Genomic DNA, 20,258 nt, shown 5'->3' on the forward strand with positions numbered 1-20,258 from the left:
CCTACCTCTACCTCCCCTTCTCACTCACCCCTCCCTACCTCTACCTCTTCTCCTTCCCTCCACCTCCTCTTCTCCCTCCCTCCCTCCCTCCCTCCCTCCCTCCCTCCCTCCACCTCCTCTTCTCCCTCACTCCCTACCTCTACCTCTTCTCCCTCCTACTTCTTACCCTCCCTCTCTTTCTCTCTCTACCACTTCTCTCTCTCTCTCTCTCTCTCTCTATACCTCTTCTCCTTTCATCTCTCTACATCTTCTCCCTCCCTCCCTCTCTCTCTCTCTCTACCTCTTCTCCCTTGCCCTCTCTCTCTCCCTCTTCTCCCTTGCCGTCCCTACCACTTCTCCTCCCTCCCTACCACTTCTCCCTCACTCCCTACCACTTCTCCCTCACTCCCTCTTCTCACTCACAACCTCTACCTCTTCTCACTCCCTACCTCTACCTCTTCTCCCTCCCTCCCTCCCTCCCCCTTCTCCCTCCCTCCCTCCACCTCTTCTCACTCCCAACCTCTACCTCTTCTCACCCCCTCCCTCACTCTGCTCCCTCACTCCCTCACTCTTCTCCCTCCCACTACCTCTTCCCACTCCCTACCTCTTCTCACACCCTACCTCTTCTCACTCCCTCCCTACCTCCCTACCTCTACCTTCTCTTCTCCTCCCTCCTTACCTCTTCTCCCTCCCTACCTCTTCTCCCTCCCTACCACTTCTTCCTTCTTCCCTCCCTCCCTGCCTACCACTTCTCCCTCCCTCCCTCCCTTTTCTCCCTCCCTCACTACCTCCTCTTCTCCCTCCCTACCTACCTTTTCTCACTTCCTCCCTACCTCTACCTCCTCTTCTCACTCTCTCCCTACCTCTACCTCCTCTTCTCAAACACCCCCTCCCTACCTCTACCTCTTCTCCTTCCCTCCACCACCTCTTCTCCCTCCCTCTCTCCCTACCTCTACCTCTTCTTACTCTCTCCCTCACTCTTCTCCCTCCCTACCTCTTCTCACCCCCTCCCTCACTCTGCTCCCTCACTCCCTCACTCTTCTCCCTCCCACTACCTCTTCCCACTCCCTACCTCTTTTCACACCCTACCTCTTCTCACTCCCTCCCTACCTCCCTACCTCTACCTTCTCTTCTCCCTCCCTCCTTACCTCTTCTCCCTCCCTACCTCTTCTCCCTCCCTACCACTTCTTCCTTCCTCCCTCCCTCCCTCCCTCCCTGCCTACCACTTCTCCTCCCTCCCTCCCCTTTCCCCTCCCTCACTACCTCCTCTTCTCCCTCCCTACCTACCTTTTCTCATCTCCTCCCTACCTCTACCTCTTCTCCTTCCCTCCACCTCCTCTTCTCCCTCCCTCTCTCCCTACCTCTACATCTTCTCACTCTCTCCCTCACTCTTCTCCCTCCCTACCTCTTCTCACTCCCTCCCTCCCTACCTCCTCTCCCTTCCCTACCTCCTCTCCCTCCCTCCCTACCTCTTCTCCCTCCCTACCACTTCTCCCTTCCTCCCTCCCTCCCTCCCTCCCTCCCTCCCTCCCTCCCTCCCTCCCTCCCTCCCTCCCTCCCTTTTCTCACTCCCTCCCTACCTCTACCTCCTCTTCTCACTCACTCACGCACTCCCTACCTCTACCTCTTCTCCCTCCCTCCACCTCCTCTTCTCCCCTCCCTCTCTCTACCTTTTCTCACTCCCTCCCCCTACCTCTTCTCACTTCCTCCCCCTACCTCTTCTCACTCCCTCCCCCACCTCTTCTCACTCCCTCCCCCTACCTCTTCTCACTCCCTACCTCTTCTCACTCCCTCCCTCTTCTCACTCCCTCCCTCTTCTCACCCCCTCCCTCTTCTCACTCCCCCCCTCTACCTCTTCTCACTCCCCCCCTCTATCTCTTCTCACTTCCTCTACCTCTTCTCACTCCCTCGCTCTACCTCTTCTCCCTCCCTCCCCCTACCTCTTCTCACTCCCAACCTCTACCTCTTCTCACCCCCTCCCTCACTCTGCTCCCTCACTCCCTCACTCTTCTCCCTCCCACTACCTCTTCTCACTCCCTCCCTACCTCCCTACCTCTACCTTCTCTTCTCCCTCCCTCCTTACCTCTTCTCCCTCCCTACCTCTTCTCCCTCCCTACCACTTCTTCCTTCCTCCCTCCCTCCCTCCCTGCCTACCACTTCTCCCTCCTCCCTCCCTCACTACCTCCTCTTCTCCCTCCCTACCTACCTTTTCTCACTTCCTCCCTACCTCTACCTCCTCTTCTCACTCTCTCCCTACCTCTACCTCCTCTTCTCACTCACCCACTCCCTACCTCTAACTCTTCTCCTTCCCTCCACCTCCTCTTCTCCCTCCCTCTCTCCCTACCTCTACCTCTTCTCACTCTCTCCCTCACTCTTCTCCTCCCTACCTCTTCTCACTCCCTCCCTCCCTACCTCCTCTCCCTCCCTACCTCCTCTCCCTCCCTCCCTACCTCTTCTCTCTCCCTACCACTTCTCCCTCCCTCCCTCCCTCCCTCCCTGCCTCCCTCCCTCCCTCCCTACCTTTTCTCACTCCCTCCCTACCTCTACCTCCTCTTCTCACTCACGCACTCCCTACCTCTACCTCTTCTCCCTCCCTCCACCTCCTCTTCTCCCTCCCTCTCTCCCCCCCTCTACCTTTTCTCACTCCCTCCCCCTACCTCTTCTCACTTCTCCCCCTACCTCTTCTCACTCCCTCCCCACCTCTTCTCACTCTCTCCCCCTAACTCTTCTCACTCCCTACCTCTTCTCACTCCCTTCCTCTTCTCACTCCCTCCCTCTTCTCACTCCCCCCCTCTACCTCTTCTCACTCCCCCCCTACCTCTTCTCACTCCCAACCTCTACCTCTTCTCACTCCCTCCCTCACTCTTCTCCCTCACTCCCTCACTCTTCTCCCTCACTCTTCTCCCTCCCTCCCCCTACCTCTTCTCACTCCCTACCTCTTCTCAATCCCTACCTCTTCTCACTCCCTCCCTACCTCCCTACCTCTACCTTCTCTTCTCCATCCATCCTTACCTCTTCTCCCTCCCTACCACTTCTTCCTTCCTCCCTCCCTCTTCTTCCTTCCTTCCTCCCTCCCTCCCTCCCTCCCTGCCTACCACTTCTCCCTCCCTCCCTCCCTTTTCTCCCTCCCTCACTACCTCCTCTTCTCCCTCCCTACCTACCTTTTCTCACTTCCTCCCTACCTCTACCTCCTCTTCTCACTCTCTCCCTACCTCTACCTCCTCTTCTCACTCACCCCCTCCCTACCTCTACCTCTTCTCCTTCCCTCCACCTCCTCTTCTCCCTCCCTCCCTCCCTTTTCTCGCTCCTCTTCTCCCTCCCTCCCTCCCTCCCTCCCTCCCTCCACCTCCTCTTCTCCCTCTCTCCCTCCCTCTACCTCTTCTCACTCCCTACCTCTTCTCACTCCCTCCCTACCTCCCTACCTCTTCCTTCTCTTCTCCCTCCCTCCTTACCTCTTCTCCCTCCCTACCTCTTCTCCCTCCCTATCACTTCTTCCTTCCTCCCTCCCTCCCTCCCTGCCTACCACTTCTCCCTCCCTCCCTCCCTTTTCTCCCTCCCTCACTACCTACTCTTCTCCCTCCCTACCTACCTTTTCTCACTTCCTCCCTACCTCTACCTCCTCTTCTCACTCTCTCCCTACGTCTACCTCTTCTCCTTCCCTCCACCTCCTCTTCTCCCTCCCTCTCTCCCTCCCTCTACCTCTTCTCACTCCCTACCTCTACCTCCCTACCTCTTCCTTCTCTTCTCCCTCCCTCCTTACCTCTTCTCCCTCCCTACCTCTTCTCCCTCCCTACCACTTCTTCCTTCCTCCCTCCCTCCCTCCCTGCCTACCACTTCTCCCTCCCTCCCTCCCCTTTTCTCCCTCCCTCACTACCTACTCTTCTCCCTCCCTACCTACCTTTTCTCACTTCCTCCCTACCTCTACCTCCTCTTCTCACTCTCTCCCTACGTCTACCTCTTCTCCTTCCCTCCACCTCCTCTTCTCCCTCCCTCTCTCCCTCCTTACCTCTTCTCACTCCCACCCTCCCTACCTCCTCTCCCTCCCTACCTCCTCTCCCTCCCTCCCTACCTCTTCTCCCTCCCTCCCTACCTCTTCTCCCTCCCTACCACTTCCCTCCCTACCTCTTCTCCCTCCCTACCACTTCTCTTCCTCCCTCCCTCCCTCCATGCCACTTCTCCCTCCCCCCTCCCTCCCTTTTCTCCCTCCCTCCCTACCTCTACCTCCTCTTCTCCCTCCCTCCCTTTTCTCCCTCCCTCCCTACCCTTTCTCACTCCCTCCCTACCTCTACCTCCTCTTCTCACTCACACCCTCCCTACCTCTACCTCTTCTCCCTCCCTCCACCTCCTCTTCTCCCTCCCTCTCTCCCTCCCTCTACCTTTTCTCACTCCCTCCCCCTACCTCTTCTCACTTCTCCCCCTACCTCTTGTCACTCCCTCCCCTACCTCTTCTCACTCCCTACCTCTTCTCACTCCTACCTCTCTCACTCCTACCTCTTCTCACTCCCTACCTCTTCTCACTCCCTACCTCTTCGCACTCCCTACCTCTTCGCACTCCCTACCTCTTCGCACTCCCTACCTCTTCGCACTCCCTACCTCTTCGCACTCCCTACCTCTTCGCACTCCCTACCTCTTCGCACTCCCTACCTTCGCACTCCCTCCCTCTTCGCACTCCCTCCCTCTTCGCACTCCCTCCCTCTTCTCACTCCCTCCCTCTACCTCTTCTCACTCCCTCCCTCTACCTCTTCTCCCTCCCTCCCCCTACCTCTTCTCACTCCCAACCTCTACCTCTTCTCACTCCCTCCCTCACTCCCTCACTCTTCTCCCTCCCTCCCCCTACCTCTTCTCACTCCCTACCTCTTCTCACTCCCTACCTCTTCTCCCTACCTCCCTACCTCCCTACCTTCTCTTCTCCATCCCTCCTTACATCTTCTCCCTCCCTACAACTTCTTCCTTCCTCCCTCCCTCCCTCCCACCTCTTCCTTCCTTCCTCCCTCCCTGCCTACCACTTCTCCCTCCCTCCCTCCCTTTTCTCCCTCCCTCACTACCTCCTCTTCTCCCTCCCTACCAACCTTTTCTCACTTCCTCCCTACCTCTACCTCCTCTTCTCACTCTCTCCCTACCTCTACCTCCTCTTCTCACTCACCCCCTCCCTACCTCTACCTCTTCTCCTTCCACCACCTCCTCTTCTCCCTCCTCTTCTCCCTCCTCTTCTCCCTTCCTCCCTCCACCTCTTCTCCCTACCTCCCTCCACCTCCTCTTCTCCCTCCCTCTACCTCTTCTCACTCCCTAACTCTTCTCACTCCCTAACCTACCTCTTCTCCCTCCTACTTCTTACCCTCCCTCTCTCTACCACTTCCCCCCCTCTCTCTCTCTCTCTCTCTATACCTCTTCTCCTTTCCTCTCTCTACATCTTCTCCCTCCCTCCCTCTCTCTCTCTACCCTCTTCTCCCTTGCCCTCTCTCTCTCCCTCTTCTCCCTTGCCCTCCCTACCACTTCTCCCTCACTCCCTACCACTTCTCCCTCACTCCCTCTTCTCACTCACAACCTCGTCTCACTCCCTACCTCTACCTCTTCTCCCTCCCTCCCTCCCCCTTCTCCCTCCCTCCCTCTCCCTACCTCTTCTCACTCCCAACCTCTACCTCTTCTCACTCCCTCCCTCACTCTTCTCCCCCCCCTACCTCTTCTCACTCCCTCCCTACCTCCCTACCTCTACCTTCTCTTCTCCCCCCCTCATTACCTCTTCTCCCTCCCTACCTCTTCTCCCTCCTTACCACTTCTTCCTTCCTCCCTCCCTCCCACTTCTTCCTTCCTATCTCCCTCCCTCCCTGCCTACCACTTCTCCCTCCCTCCCTCCCTTTTCTCCCTCCCTCACTACCTCCTCTTCTCCCTCCCTACCTACCTTTTCTCACTTCCTCCCTACCTCTACCTCCTCTTCTCACTCTCTCCCTACCTCTACCTCCTCTTCTCACTCACCCCCTCCCTACCTCTACCTCTTTTCCTTCCCTCCACCTCCTCTTCTCCCTCCCTCTCTCCCTCCCTCTACCTCTTCTCACTCCCTACCTCTTCTCACTCCCTACCTCTACCTCTACTCACTCTCTCCCTCACTCTTCTCCCTCCCTACCTCTTCTCACTCCCTCCCTCCCTACCTCCTCTCCCTCCTCTCCCTCCCTCCCTACCTCTTCTCCCTCCCTCCCTCCCTACCTCTTCTCCCTCCCTACCACTTCTCCCTCCCTCCCTCCCTACCTCTTCTCCCTCCCTACCACTTCTCCCTCCCTCCCTACCTCTTCTCCCTCCCTACCACTTCTCCCTTCCTCCCTCCCTCCCTCCCTCCCTCCATACCACTTCTCCCTCCCCCCCTCCCTCCCTTTTCTCCCTCCCTCCCTACCTCTACCTGGACAATAAAAGGCCATTCTAAAATGTGCAGTTTTGTTACACAACACAATGCCACAGAGTTGAGGGAGCGTGCAATTGGCATGCTGACTGCAGGAATTTCCAACAGAGCTGTTGCCAGATAATTGAATTTTAATTTCTCTACCATAAGCCTACCAATGTTGTTTTAGATAATTTGTCCGTACATCCAACCGGCCTCACAACTGCAGACCATGTGTAACCACGCCAGCACAGAACCTCCACACATCGGTCTTCTTCACCTGCGGGATCATCTGACGAGCGGGAGGGTTCTGCTGAGGAGTATTTCTGTCTGTAATAAAGCCCTTTTGTGGGAAGAAAAACTAATTCTGATTGGCTGGGCCTTGCTCCTCAGTGGGTGTGTAAGCCACCCATGGCTGCACCTGTGTCCAGTCATTGTCACGAGGGACTAGGTGTGTGAGGAAGAATCAGGCGCAGAGAGTTCCACAGGAAGAAGTGCACTTTAATTCGGCACCAAAAGCAATGCCCACAACACAGGGCGGGGAAAAATATAGACCAACCCAAAACACGGACACACCTAATAACACACACACGTAACACAAGAGTAATCCCGCACAAAACAAGGGCGGGTATACTAACTTTAAATAAGGAAGCCCATCAAGCAAACACAAATAGACACAGGTGCAACTAATAAGACAAAACAAACAGAAAACAAAAAAGGGATCGGCGACGGCTAGTAGGCCGGTGACGACGACCGCCGAGCACCGCCTGAACAGGCAGGGGAGCCAACTTCGGCAGAAGTCGTGACAGTCATGTGATATCCATTGATTAGGGCCTATTTTTTTTATTTCAATTGACTGATTTCCATCTATGAACTGTAACTCAGTAAAATCTTTGAAAATGTTGCATGTTGTGTTTATATTTTTGCTATATATATATATATATATATACATATATATATATATATATACAGTGCCTTGCGAAAGTATTCGGCCCCCTTGAACTTTGCGACCTTTTGCCACATTTCAGGCTTCAAACATAAAGATATAAAACTGTATTTTTTTGTGAAGAATCAACAACAAGTGGGACACAATCATGAAGTGCAACGACATTTATTGGATATTTCAAACTTTTTTAACAAATCAAAAACTGAAAAATTGGGCGTGCAAAATTATTCAGCCCCTTTACTTTCAGTGCAGCAAACTCTCTCCAGAAGTTCAGTGAGGATCTCTGAATGATCCAATGTTGACCTAAATGACTAATGATGATAAATACAATCCACCTGTGTGTAATCAAGTCTCCGTATCAATTCACCTGCACTGTGATAGTCTCAAAGGTCCGTTAAAAGCGCAGAGAGCATCATGAAGAACAAGGAACACACCAGGCAGGTCCGAGATACTGTTGTGAAGAAGTTTAAAGCCGGATTTGGATACAAAAAGATTTCCCAAGCTTTAAACATCCCAAGGAGCACTGTGCAAGCGATAATATTGAAATGGAAGGAGTATCAGACCACTGCAAATCTACCAAGACCTGGCCGTCCCTCTAAACTTTCAGCTCATACAAGGAGAAGACTGATCAGAGATGCAGCCAAGAGGCCCATGATCACTCTGGATGAACTGCAGAGATCTACAGCTGAGGTGGGAGACTCTGTCCATAGGACAACAATCAGTCGTATATTGCACAAATCTGGCCTTTATGGAAGAGTGGCAAGAAGAAAGCCATTTCTTAAAGATATCCATAAAAAGTGTTGTTTAAAGTTTGCCACAAGCAACCTGGGAGACACACCAAACATGTGGAAGAAGGTGCTCTGGTCAGATGAAACCAAAATTGAACTTTGTGGCAACAATGCAAACCGTTATGTTTGGCGTAAAAGCAACACAGCTGAACACACCATCCCCACTGTCAAACATGGTGGTGGCAGCATCATGGTTTGGGCCTGCTTTTCTTCAGCAGGGACAGGGAAGATGGTTAAAATTGATGGGAAGATGGATGGAGCCAAATACAGGACCATTCTGGAAGAAAACCTGATGGAGTCTGCAAAAGACCTGAGACTGGGACGGAGATTTGTCTTCCAACAAGACAATGATCCAAAACATAAAGCAAAATCTACAATGGAATGGTTCAAAAATAAACATATCCAGGTGTTAGAATGGCCAAGTCAAAGTCCAGACCTGAATCCAATCGAGAATCTGTGGAAAGAACTGAAAACTGCTGTTCACAAATGCTCTCCATCCAACCTCACTGAGCTCGAGCTGTTTTGCAAGGAGGAATGGGAAAAAATTTCAGTCTCTCGATGTGCAAAACTGATGGAGACATACCCCAAGCGACTTACAGCTGTAATCGCAGCAAAAGGTGGCGCTACAAAGTATTAACTTAAGGGGGCTGAATAATTTTGCACGCCCAATTTTTCAGTTTTTGATTTGTTTAAAAAGTTTGAAATATCCAATAAATGTTGTTCCACTTCATGATTGTGTCCCACTTGTTGTTGATTCTTCACAAAAAAATACAGTTTTATATCTTTATGTTTGAAGCCTGAAATGTGGCAAAAGGTCGCAAAGTTCAAGGGGGCCGAATACTTTCGCAAGGCACTGTATATATATATATATATATATATCATGTTTATGTTTTTGTTCAGTACATACAGTTGATGTTGGAAGTTTACATACACTTAGGTTGGAGTCATTAACTTCTTGGTGGCAGGGGGGCAGTATTGAGTAGCTTGGATGAATAAGGTGCCCAGAATAAACTGTCTGCTACTCTGTCCCAGATGCATATATGCATATTAGTAGTAGTATTGGATAGAAAACACTCTGAAGTTTCTAAAACTGTTTGAATTATGTCTGTGAGTATAATAGAACTCATATGGCAAGCGAAACCTGAGACAAATCCAACCAGGAAGTGGGAAATCTGAGGTTTGTAGTTTCATTTAAGTGATTGCCTATCCAATATGCTGTGTCTATGGGGCCAGATTACACTTCCCAAGGCTTCCAGTAGATGTCAACAGTCTTTAGAAAGTTGTTTGAGGCTTCTATTGTGGAAGGGTGTCAAATAAGAGCTGTTTCAACAAGTGGACTAGGCTGATGCCAATCAGTTGTTTACTGAGCCGTTCCTTCTTTTTCCTCTGTAATGAATACGCTATTGTCCGGTTGGAATATTATTGAAGATTTATTATAAAAAGACCCTAAGGATTGATTGTAAACATCGTTTGACATGTTTCTACAAACTGTAATGGAACTCATTTGACTTTTCATCTGGATTTTGCGCTCGCGCATTGTGCCTTTGGAATAGTGAACTAAATGTGCGAACAAAACTGAGATATTTGGACATAAATATGGACGTAATCGATCAGTGGGAGTCCTGGGAGTGCATTCCGACGAAGATCAGCAAAGGTAAGTGAAGATTTATAATGCTATTTATGACTTTTGTTGACTACACAATTTGGTGGGTAACTGTATGGCTTGCATTTGTGGCTGAACCTGTTCTCAGATTATTGAATATTGTGCTTTTGCCGTACAGCTTTTTTGAAATCTGACACAGCGGTTGCATTAAGAACAAGTTTATCTTTAATTCTATGCAAAAAATGTATCTTTCATCAAAGTTTATGATGAGTATTACTGTTATTTGATGGGGCTCTCTGCAATTTCTCAAGATGTTTTGGAGGCATTTATGAACATGGCGCCAATGTAAACTGAGGTTTTTGGATATAAATATGAACTTGATCGAACAAAACATACATGTATTGTGTAACATTGAGTCCTGGGAGTGTCATCTGATGAAGATCGCCAAAAGGTTAGGCATTAATTTGATCTATATTTCTACTTTTTGTGACACCTCTCTTTGGTTGGAAAATGGCTGAATGCTTTCTGTGACTAGTTGCTGACCTAACATAATGATATGTTCTGCTTTCGCCGAAAAGCCTTTTTGAAATCGGACACTGTGGTTGGATTAACGAGAAGTGTATCTTTAAAATGGTGTAAAATACTTGTATGGTTGAGGAATTTTAATTATGAGATTTCTGTTGTTTTGAATTTGGCGCCCTGCAATTTCACTAGCTGTTGGCGAGGTGGGATGCAAGCGTCTCGAACGATCCCGGAGAGGTTAAAACTTGTTTTTCAACCACTCCACACATTTCTTGTTAACAAACTATAGTTTTGGCAAGTCGTTTAGGACATCTACTTTGTGCATGACACAAGTCATTTTTCCAACAATTGTTTACTGACAGATTATTTAACTTATAATTCACTGAATCACAATTCCAATGGGGCAGAAGTTTACATACGCTAAGTTGACTGTGCCTTTATACAGCTTGGAAAATTCCAGAAAATTATGTCATGGCTTTAGAAGCTTCTGATAGGCTAACTGCCAACATTTGAGTCAATTGGAGGTGTACCTGTGGATGTATTTCAAGGCCTACCTTCAAACTCAGTATCTCCTTGCTTGACATCATGGGGAAATCAAAAGAAGTCAGCCGAGACCTCAGAAAACAAATTGTAGACCTCCACATGTCTGGTTCATCCATGGGAGCAATTTCCAAATGCCTAAAGGTACCACGTTCATCTGTACAAACAATAGTACGCAAGTATAAACACCATGGGACCACGCAGCCGTCATACTGCTCAGGAAGGAGATGCGATCTGTCTCCTAGAGATGAACGTACTTTGGTGCGAAAAGTGCAAATCAATCCCAGAACAACAGCAAAGGACCTTGTGAAGATGCTGGAGGAAACAGGTACAAAAGTATCTATATCCACAGTAAAACGAGTCCTATATCGACATAACCTTAAAGGCCGCTCAGCAAGGAAGAAGCCACTGCTCCAAACTGCCATAAAAAAGCCAGACTACGGTTTGCAACTGCACATGGGGACAAAGATCGTACTTTTTGGAGAAATGTCCTCTGGTCTGATGAAACAAAAATATGACTATTTGGCAATAATGACCATCGTTATGTTTGGAGGAAAAAGCGGGAGGCTTACATACCTGACTCAGTTACACCAGCTCTGTCAGGAGGAAAGGGCCAACATTCACCCAACTTATTGTGGGAAGCTTGTGGAAGACTACCCAAAACGTTTGACCCAAGTTAAACAATTTAAAGGCAATGCTACCAAATACTAATTGAGTGTATGTAAACTTCTGACCCACTGGGAATGTGATCAAAGAAATAAAACCTGAAATTAATCACTCTACTATTATTATGACATTTCACATTCTTAAAATAAAGTGGTGATTCTAACTGACCTAAAACAGGGAATTTTTACTAGGATTAAATGTCAGGAATTGTGAAAAACTGAGTTTAAATGAATTTGGCTAAGGTATATGTAAACTTCCGACTTCAACTGTGTGTGTGTGTGTGTATATATATATAGTTTTTATTTTTGTTCAGAAAAAATATATATAATGTTTAGATTTTTGTTCAGTATATATATATATATATATATATATATATATATATATATATATATATATATATATATATATATATATGTATGTATGTATGTATGTAGGCACTTCTATAAAATATGGTGGGTGGTAGCAGAACTGGTCTGCAGAAGACAAAAACACACGGTTTTTCACACTACCAACCTCCGACTACCACCAGAACTGACAGCTGGGGAGAAGAGGTGATGAAAATGTGAGGACACTCACTATACAGGGAAAGAAAATTGGGTCAAGGGTGTGAGGGAGAGAATGAAATGGTTGGATGGGGAGACAGAGTGACGGAGAACAGCTGGTAGGGGAGGAAGGGAGGAGCGGACAAGGTGGAGGAGGGATTGAGGGATGTTTTAATTAGCTACAGGCCCCCCTCTCATCTCCTATTCCTCATCTCCACATCCGGCTGTGATTGGGAGTCCCATAGGGCGGCACACAATAGGCCCAGCGTCGTCCAGGTTTGGCTGGGGTAGGCCTTCATTGTAAATAAGAATTTGTTCTTAACTGACTTGCCTAGGTAAATAAAGGTTCAATTCAAATAAAACATTTTAAAAAATCTCCTGTCTTGCCATGTTGTTAGGTTGTGGTTAATTTAGTGTGTGTGTGTGTGTGTGTGTGTGAGTGAGAGAGAGTGTGTGTGTGTGAGTGCATCATCCTTATCTTTGGCATATTCCCCAATATTTGGAACCAAGGACTGTGTCACGCCCTGACCTTAGATATCTCTGTTTTTCTATATATTTTGGTTAGGTCAGGGTGTGACTAGGGTGGGTACTCTAGTTTTTGTATGTCTAGGGGTTTTTGTATGTCTATGTTGGTTCCCAATCAGAGACAGCTGTTTATCGTTGTCCCTGATTGGGGATCATATTTAGGCAGTCATTTCCTCTTTGTGTTTCGTGGGATCTTGTCTATGTTTAGTTGCCTGTCAGAACTAGTTGTATAGCTTTACGTTTCGTTTGTTTGTTTTGTTGTTTTTGTTCGGTGTTCATTCATTAAAAGTAACAATGTACGCCTACCACGCTGCACCTTGGTCTCATCCTTATGACGAACGTGACAGTCTGATCACCCCAATCCACAAAAGTGGAGACAAATTTGACCTTGGGAAAATCCTCTGCATTATCATTAACAGCAGACTAGTTAACAATGTATTGAGCAAATGTCAAATTGTCTTTTTAACAAATTACAAACTACAAAAAATTAACAAATGACAAACTATGGATTCACTCTGCACACCCAGTTGACAAACAAACAAACCAAACCAAAGGCAAAGTCTTCTCATGCTTTGTTGATTTCAAAAAAGCTTTTGACTCAATTTGGCATGAGGGTTGGCTACACAAATTGATGGTAAGTGGTGTTGGGGGAAAAACATACGACATTATAAAATCCATGTACAAAAACAACAAGTGTGAAAAAAACACCCACATTTCTTCCCACAGGACCGTGGGGTGAGACAGGGATGCAGTTTAAGCCCCACCCACTTCAACATAAATAGCAACAAATTGGCGAGGGCACTAGAACAGTCTGCAGCACCCGGACTCACCCTACTAGAATCTGAATTCAAATGTCTACTGTTTGCTGATGACCTGGTGCTTCTGTCACCAACCAAGGAGGGCCTACAGCAGCACAGATTCTGACAGACCTGGGCCCTGACAGTAAATCTCAATAAGACCAAAATAATGGTGTTCCAAAGAAGGTCCAGTCACCAGAACCAGAAATACAAATTCCATCTATGCACCATTGCCCTAGAGGACACAGATCTCAGCCTACAGACCTCAGCCTAAACATCAGTGCCACAGGTAACTTCCACAAAGCTGTGAATGAGCTGAGAGACAAGGCAAGAAGGGCCTTCTATGCCATCAAAAGGAACATAAAATGCAACATACCAATTAGGATCTGGCTAAAAATACCTGAATCAGGTATAGAACCCATTGCCCTTTATGGTTGTGAGGTCTGGGGTCAGCTAACCAACCAATAATTCACAAAATGGGACAAACACCAAATTGAGAGACTGCTTGCAGAATTCTGCAAAAATATCACCTGTGTACAATGTAAAACACCAAATAATGCATGCAGAGCAGAATTAGGCCGCTAACCGCTAACCAGAAAAGAGACGTTAAATTCTACAACCACCTAAAAGGAAGCGATTCCCAAACCTTGCATAACAAAGCCATCACCTACAGAGAGATGAACCTGGAGAAGAGTCCCCTAAGCAAGCTGGTCCTGGGGCTCTGTTCACAAACACAAACAGACCCCACAGAGCCCCAGGACAGCAACACAATTAGACCCAACCAAATCATGAGAAAACAAAAAGAGAATTACTTGACACATTGGAAAGAATTAACAAAAATAAACAGAGCAAACTAGAATGCTATTTGGCACTAAACAGAGAGTACACAGTGGCAGAATACCTGACCACTGTGACTGACCCAAACTTAAGGAAAGGTTTGACTATGTACAGACTCAGTGAGCATAGCCTTGCTATTGAGAAAGGCCGCCGTAGGCAGACATAGCTCTCAAGAGAAGACACACTGTGCACACTGCCCAAAAAATGAGGTGGGAACTGAGCTGCAATTCCTAACCTCCTGCCAAATGTATGACCACATTAGAGACACATATTTCCCTCAGATTACACAGATCCACAAAGAATTTGAAAACAAACCCAATTTTGATAAACTCCTATATCTACTGGGTGAAATACCACCGTGTGCCATCACAGCAGCAAGATTTGTGACCTGTTGCCACAAGAAAAGGGCAACCAGTGAAGAACAAACACAACTGTAAATACAACCCCTATTTATGTTTATTTATTTTCCCTTGTGTACTTTAACCATTTGTACATCGCTACAACACTGTATATATAGACATAATATGACATTTGTAATGTCTTTATTATTTTGGAACTTCTGTGAGTGTAATGTTTACTGTTAATTTTTATTGTATATTTCACTTTTGTTTATTATCTACTTCACTTGCTTTGGCAATGTTAATATGTTTCCCATGCCAATAAAGCCCTGCAATTCAAACTGAACTGAGAGAGTGTGGGTGTCAAGTTAAGTTGTAGTACTCACAGCTGTCTTCCTCTTCAGTGATGGCGCTGACGACGTAACAGGCGTACACGAAGCCCAGGAGCTGCGAACACACAAACACACACACACAAAGTGTTAGAACACACAGATAGTTAGAACGCACACAGACTTAGAACACACACACAGCGTTAGAACGCACAGAGTTAGAACGCGCACAGCGTTTGAACGCGCACAGAGTTAGAACGCGCACAGCGTTAGAACGCGCACAGCGTTAGAACGCAGAGTTAGAACGCGCACAGCGTTAGAACGCAGAGTTAGAACGCGCACAGCGTTAGAACGCGCACAGAGTTAGAACGCGCACAGCGTTAGAATGCGCACAGCGTTAGAACGCACAGAGTTAGAACGCGCACAGCGTTAGAACGCACAGAGTTAGAATGCGCACAGCGTTTGAACGCGCACAGCGTTAGAACGCACAGAGTTAGAACACGCACAGCGTTAGAACGCGCACAGAGTTAGAACGCGCACAGAGTTAGAACGCGCACAGAGTTAGAACGCGCACAGAGTTAGAACGTGCACAGTTAGAACGCGCACAGCGTTAGAACGTGCACAGCATTAGAATGCGCACAGAGTTAGAACACGCACAGCGTTAGAACGCACAGAGTTAGAACGCGCACAGCGTTTGAACGCGCACAGCGTTAGAATGCACAGAGTTAGAACGCGCACAGCGTTAGAACGCGCACAGCGTTAGAACGCGCACAGAGTTAGAACGCGCACAGAGTTAGAACGCGCACAGAGTTAGAACGTGCACAGTTAGAACGCGCACAGCGTTAGAACGCGCACAGCGTTAGAATGCGCACAGAGTTCGAACGCGCACAGCGGTAGAACGCGCACAGCGCTAGAACGCGCACAGAGTTCGAACGCGCACAGCGCTAGAACGCGCACAGCGTTAGAATGCGCACTGCGCTAGAACGCGCACAGCGCTAGAACGCGCACAGCGCTAGAATGCGCACAGCGCTAGAACGCGCACAGCGCTAGAACGCGCACAGAGTTAGAACGCGCACAGAGTTAGAACGCGCACAGTTAGAACGCGCACAGCGTTAGAACGCGCACAGCGTTAGAATGCGCACAGAGTTAGAATGCGCACAGAGTTCGAACGCGCACAGAGTTCGAACGCGCACAGCGTTAGAACGCGCACAGCGCTAGAACGCGCACAGAGTTAGAACGCGCACAGAGTTAGAACGCGCACAGTTAGAACGCGCACAGCGTTAGAACGTGCACAGCGTTAGAATGCGCACAGAGTTCGAACGCGCACAGCGTTAGAACGCACAGAGTTAGAACGCGCACATCGTTAGAACACAAAGATAGTTAAAAAGCACAAAAGTTAGAACGCGCACAGAGTTAGAACACACAGAGTCAGAACATACACAGAGTCAGAACACACACAGAGAATTAGAACACACAGATAGAACAGATGATTAGAAAACACACAAGAGTTAGAACACACAGATGATTAGAACAGAAAGCTAGAACACACAGAGAGTTAGAAAACACAGAGTTAGTAGAACCCATATAATTAGAACACACACACAGAGAGTTTGAATACACAGAGAGATATAACACACAGAGAGTGTTAGAACATACAGAGAGTGTTAGAACACACAGAGTTAGAACACACAGAGGGTTAGAACACACAGAGAGTTATGACCCACACAGATAGTTATAACCCACACAGATAGTTTGAACGCACACAGATAGTTTGAACGCACAGAGAGAGTTAGAACACACAGATGATTAGAACAGAGAGTTAGAACACACAGAGGGTTAGAAAACACAGAGTTAGTAGAACCCATATAATTAGAACACACACACAGAGAGTTTGAATACACATAGAGATATAACACACAGAGAGTGTTAGAACACACAGAGGGTTAGAACACAGAGAGTTATAACCCACAGAGAGTTATAACCCACACAGAGAGTTTGAACACAGAGAGAGTTAGAACACACAGAGAGTTAGATCCCAGACAGAGTTAGAACACAGAGAGAGTTAACCCACTTAATCTAAAAATGTCTTTAATTTTCACCATCTTTGTAAAGCCTTAGTTATTTGGTTGCTTTAACAAAGTCATTTTTTAAAGAATATTATTTAGTGATACATTTCCGTCTGTCTCCAATTTTATTAAGGTCAACCCTGTTATGTTTTACAGTTTTTCCCAATTGTTTACTCACTAAAACAACGGGCCCATGAGGCACAATGACAGAAACCTGTAACTCATTTAGCAGAACCAGACACCCAATCAGACAAAAGACAATACACAATTCTCTACCTTAGGCACAAACTTCACAACAAAAATATAGTGTGCAAATGAAAAGCAACACTGTTCAACAAGCTAAGCTCAATTACCAATTTATCACTTTCACATGTGCAAACAGTGATTGTGTAAATGTTCATTTTGCAATCAGACCTTAGGCCACAGGTGATTACTCCTGTGTTCGGAGAACAGTGGAAGCAAACTTCGCAGAGAGAGGTAGAGGTAGAGCTGGAGGAAGACCAAGTCCTGAAATTCGGGCGACTGTGGTGGACTACGTGGTCAACCATGGTTTAACCTTGAGGCAGAGAGTGCTGCCCAATCTGAGCCGCTTTGCCGTAGCGTCCATCATCCAGACGTTCCACAATGAGAATAAATATGTACTGCAGACGTTGGACTTACAGTGCAATGGGAGAAACTCCCCAAATACTGGTGTGCCAAGCTTGCCGCGTCATACCCAAGAAGACTCGAGGCTGTAACCGCTGCCAAAGGTGCTTCAACAAGGGTCTAAATACTTATGGAAATGGGACATTTCAGTTTTAAATTTGTAATACATTTGAAAAAATGTTCTAAAAAAACATTTCTAAAATGTGTTTCGACTTTGTCATTAGGGGGTATTGTATGTAGAAACAATCCATTTTAGAATAAGGCTGTAACATAACAAAATGTGGAAAAAGTCCAGGGGTGTGAATACATTTCCCGAATGCAGTGTATTTACTACTTGACAGTAGTACAACATTAAGCTCAGTAAAGACTGTAGATTCCAATACATACCGACAGGGGAAACAAAGTAAATGTTTCATTTATTACTGTATTTATGAAATTGGGAGCTACGGTATACTACGTTGTAACATTGTAACGGTTGTCTTGGGTGGAAGAAGGAGAGGACCAAAGCGCAGCGTGGTTAGTGTTCATCTTATGTAATGAAAAAAGAACACCTCAAAATACAAAACAACAAAGTGAAAAGCGAAACAGTTCTATCTGGTGCAGACACACAAAGACTGAAAATAACCACCCACAAAACACTATGGAAAAAAGGCTGCCTAATTTGGTTCTCAATCAGGGACAACGATTGACAGTTGCCTCTGATTGAGAACCATATCAGGCCGAACACAGAAATAGAAAATCATAGAAAAACGAACATAGACCACCCACCCAATTCACGCCCTGACCATACTAAAACAAAAGACAAAACAAAGGAACTAAGGTCAGAACGTGACAAACATGTTTGTCTTGTATACTGTATTACTGTAGTGTTTACTGTACTGTATGCTATTTTGAGTTTGTAGAACTGAAAGACGACCACCACGTGGTGGTAGAAAGCATCTATGTACAGACAAACAGGAGGCTGCCATTGTGCAAATGGTAGTTTAAAATAATTCCATAAGATTGCAGGAAATCCAACAACAGATTATTGAAAACCTGCCATCTTCCATAACATCAGAGTGAGTTTATCAACCACAGTCCGCATCCTTCAGAAACACCATCTCCGGATGAAGCACATCTACAGAGTCCCATTTAAAAGGGATTCCCAAAGAGTGAAGGATAAACGGTACAAATATGTGAAAGTAAGTAATGTGCTAGTATTATACTCTTGAAACATTAGAGACTCATTGATGTTGCCAGTGAACTTTACTATACAGAAATTATAGTATTTACTGTAATTTCAGAGATTCATGGAGTTGAACGCAAGTCCCATCCCCCAGGAACTCATATCCATAGATGAGGCTGGATTCAATTTAGCGAAGACGAGGAGAGGAAGGAACGTCATTGGTCAATGCGCCATCATTGAGGTACCTGGCCAGCGCGGGGGAAATGTAACCATATGCGCAGCTATGAGCCACAATGGGGTCCTCCAACGCCTTGCTACTCTTGGACCATACAACACTGCCCATCTCCTTCATTTCCTGAACACCTTACATGAAAATCTTTTTCAGCCAGAACAGAGAAGGCCAGGTGATCCTGAGCAGCAAATGTATGTTCAAATTTGGGACAACATGAGCATCCATCGGGCTGCTCAGGTCCACAACTAGTTCCATGACCATCCCAGGTTTATAATTCTCTATCTCCAACCATATTCCCCATTTCTCAACCCCATAGAGGAACCGTTTTCAGTATGTGGAAGGTGTATAATCGCAAACCCCCATGGCCCTTCTTCAGGCAATGGAGGAGGCCTCTGGTGACATTCCAGCCCCTGTCAGGGGTAGATGCGTCATGCCGGAATATATTTCCCCTGCTGTCTGGCCAAGGAGAATAACACCTGTGATGTTGATGAAAATCTGTAGCCGGACCAAAACAACAGACATGAACATTCTCAATGGAATATTTATTTCTTGACTCATGATTTACTGAATTTTTTTTCTTTATATATTCCATACAATTGATCTAACGTACAGTACAGTAGAACAAATAGGCCTATTTTCACTAAGTTAGATTAATTTGATGTGCGTATGTCTCATTAGTATGCAGAGTTTCATTTTGAGCAGGGAGTACATGACTTTGATTGCTGTGTTTCGTTATGCCTGTGGGGTTTGGAGAAATTGGCGAACTAGAGTTTTGAGTACGTGAGATGTAGTTTCAGCAAGCATGTTAAGGTTTGGGAAAAACTAATATGGTTTTCAAAAGAAACATTGAACATCTAATTGTTAAATCAGTGTAAAAGCAGGTGAGCTGGTTCTACTCTTTTTGGCCATTTGCTGGTGTTTTGTGGTGGAAAACTGAGCGGGTCGAACATAACACGTCTTCCCTGTTACCCACAGATAGACAGGCTACAAATGTTTTAGAATGATTCTTTTTATGTGAAGCTTGGATTCAATTCCCTGTTACCCACAGATAGACAGGCTACAAATGTTTTAGAATGATTCTTTTTATGTGAAGCTTGGATTCAATTCCCTGTTGCACACAACAAGCTTCCATTCATTCTGTCGCAAGGGGATTCATGGCTGATTTAAGATTACAGTCAACTTTGTTACTTTATTTGGGACTTAACAGGCACTTACTATAGTATATTTTTTATTTAACCTCTTGAGATGGGAAAATGTGTTTTTCATGACAGAATGTTAAAATTAGGTGAAATTTCTGTCCTTAATTGCTCACAAGGTCAAACTGAAACTTGACTTTGCCTTTTAACCCAACCCCTCTGAATCTAAGAG

The 20,258-nt window shown here is 46.7% G+C and overlaps 1 protein-coding gene across 2 annotated transcripts in view; it reads right to left on the bottom strand.

The window, feature by feature from the left end:
* Positions 1-20,258, bottom strand: part of LOC110492510 (sodium/potassium-transporting ATPase subunit beta-1-interacting protein 4) — a 126,650-nt gene that overhangs the window by 17,274 nt on the left and 89,118 nt on the right. For both annotated transcript variants that reach the window (XM_021566897.3, XM_036947507.2), the window contains exon 5: positions 14,840-14,900. In XM_021566897.3, coding sequence (XP_021422572.2) covers positions 14,840-14,900 — 61 coding nt within the window. The remainder of the gene's footprint in view (positions 1-14,839; positions 14,901-20,258) is intronic.

The sequence above is a fragment of the Oncorhynchus mykiss genome, chromosome 16 (assembly GCF_057628025.1).
Source record: "Oncorhynchus mykiss isolate SJ-2025 chromosome 16, ASM5762802v1, whole genome shotgun sequence".
Classification (NCBI taxonomy): domain Eukaryota; kingdom Metazoa; phylum Chordata; class Actinopteri; order Salmoniformes; family Salmonidae; genus Oncorhynchus; species Oncorhynchus mykiss.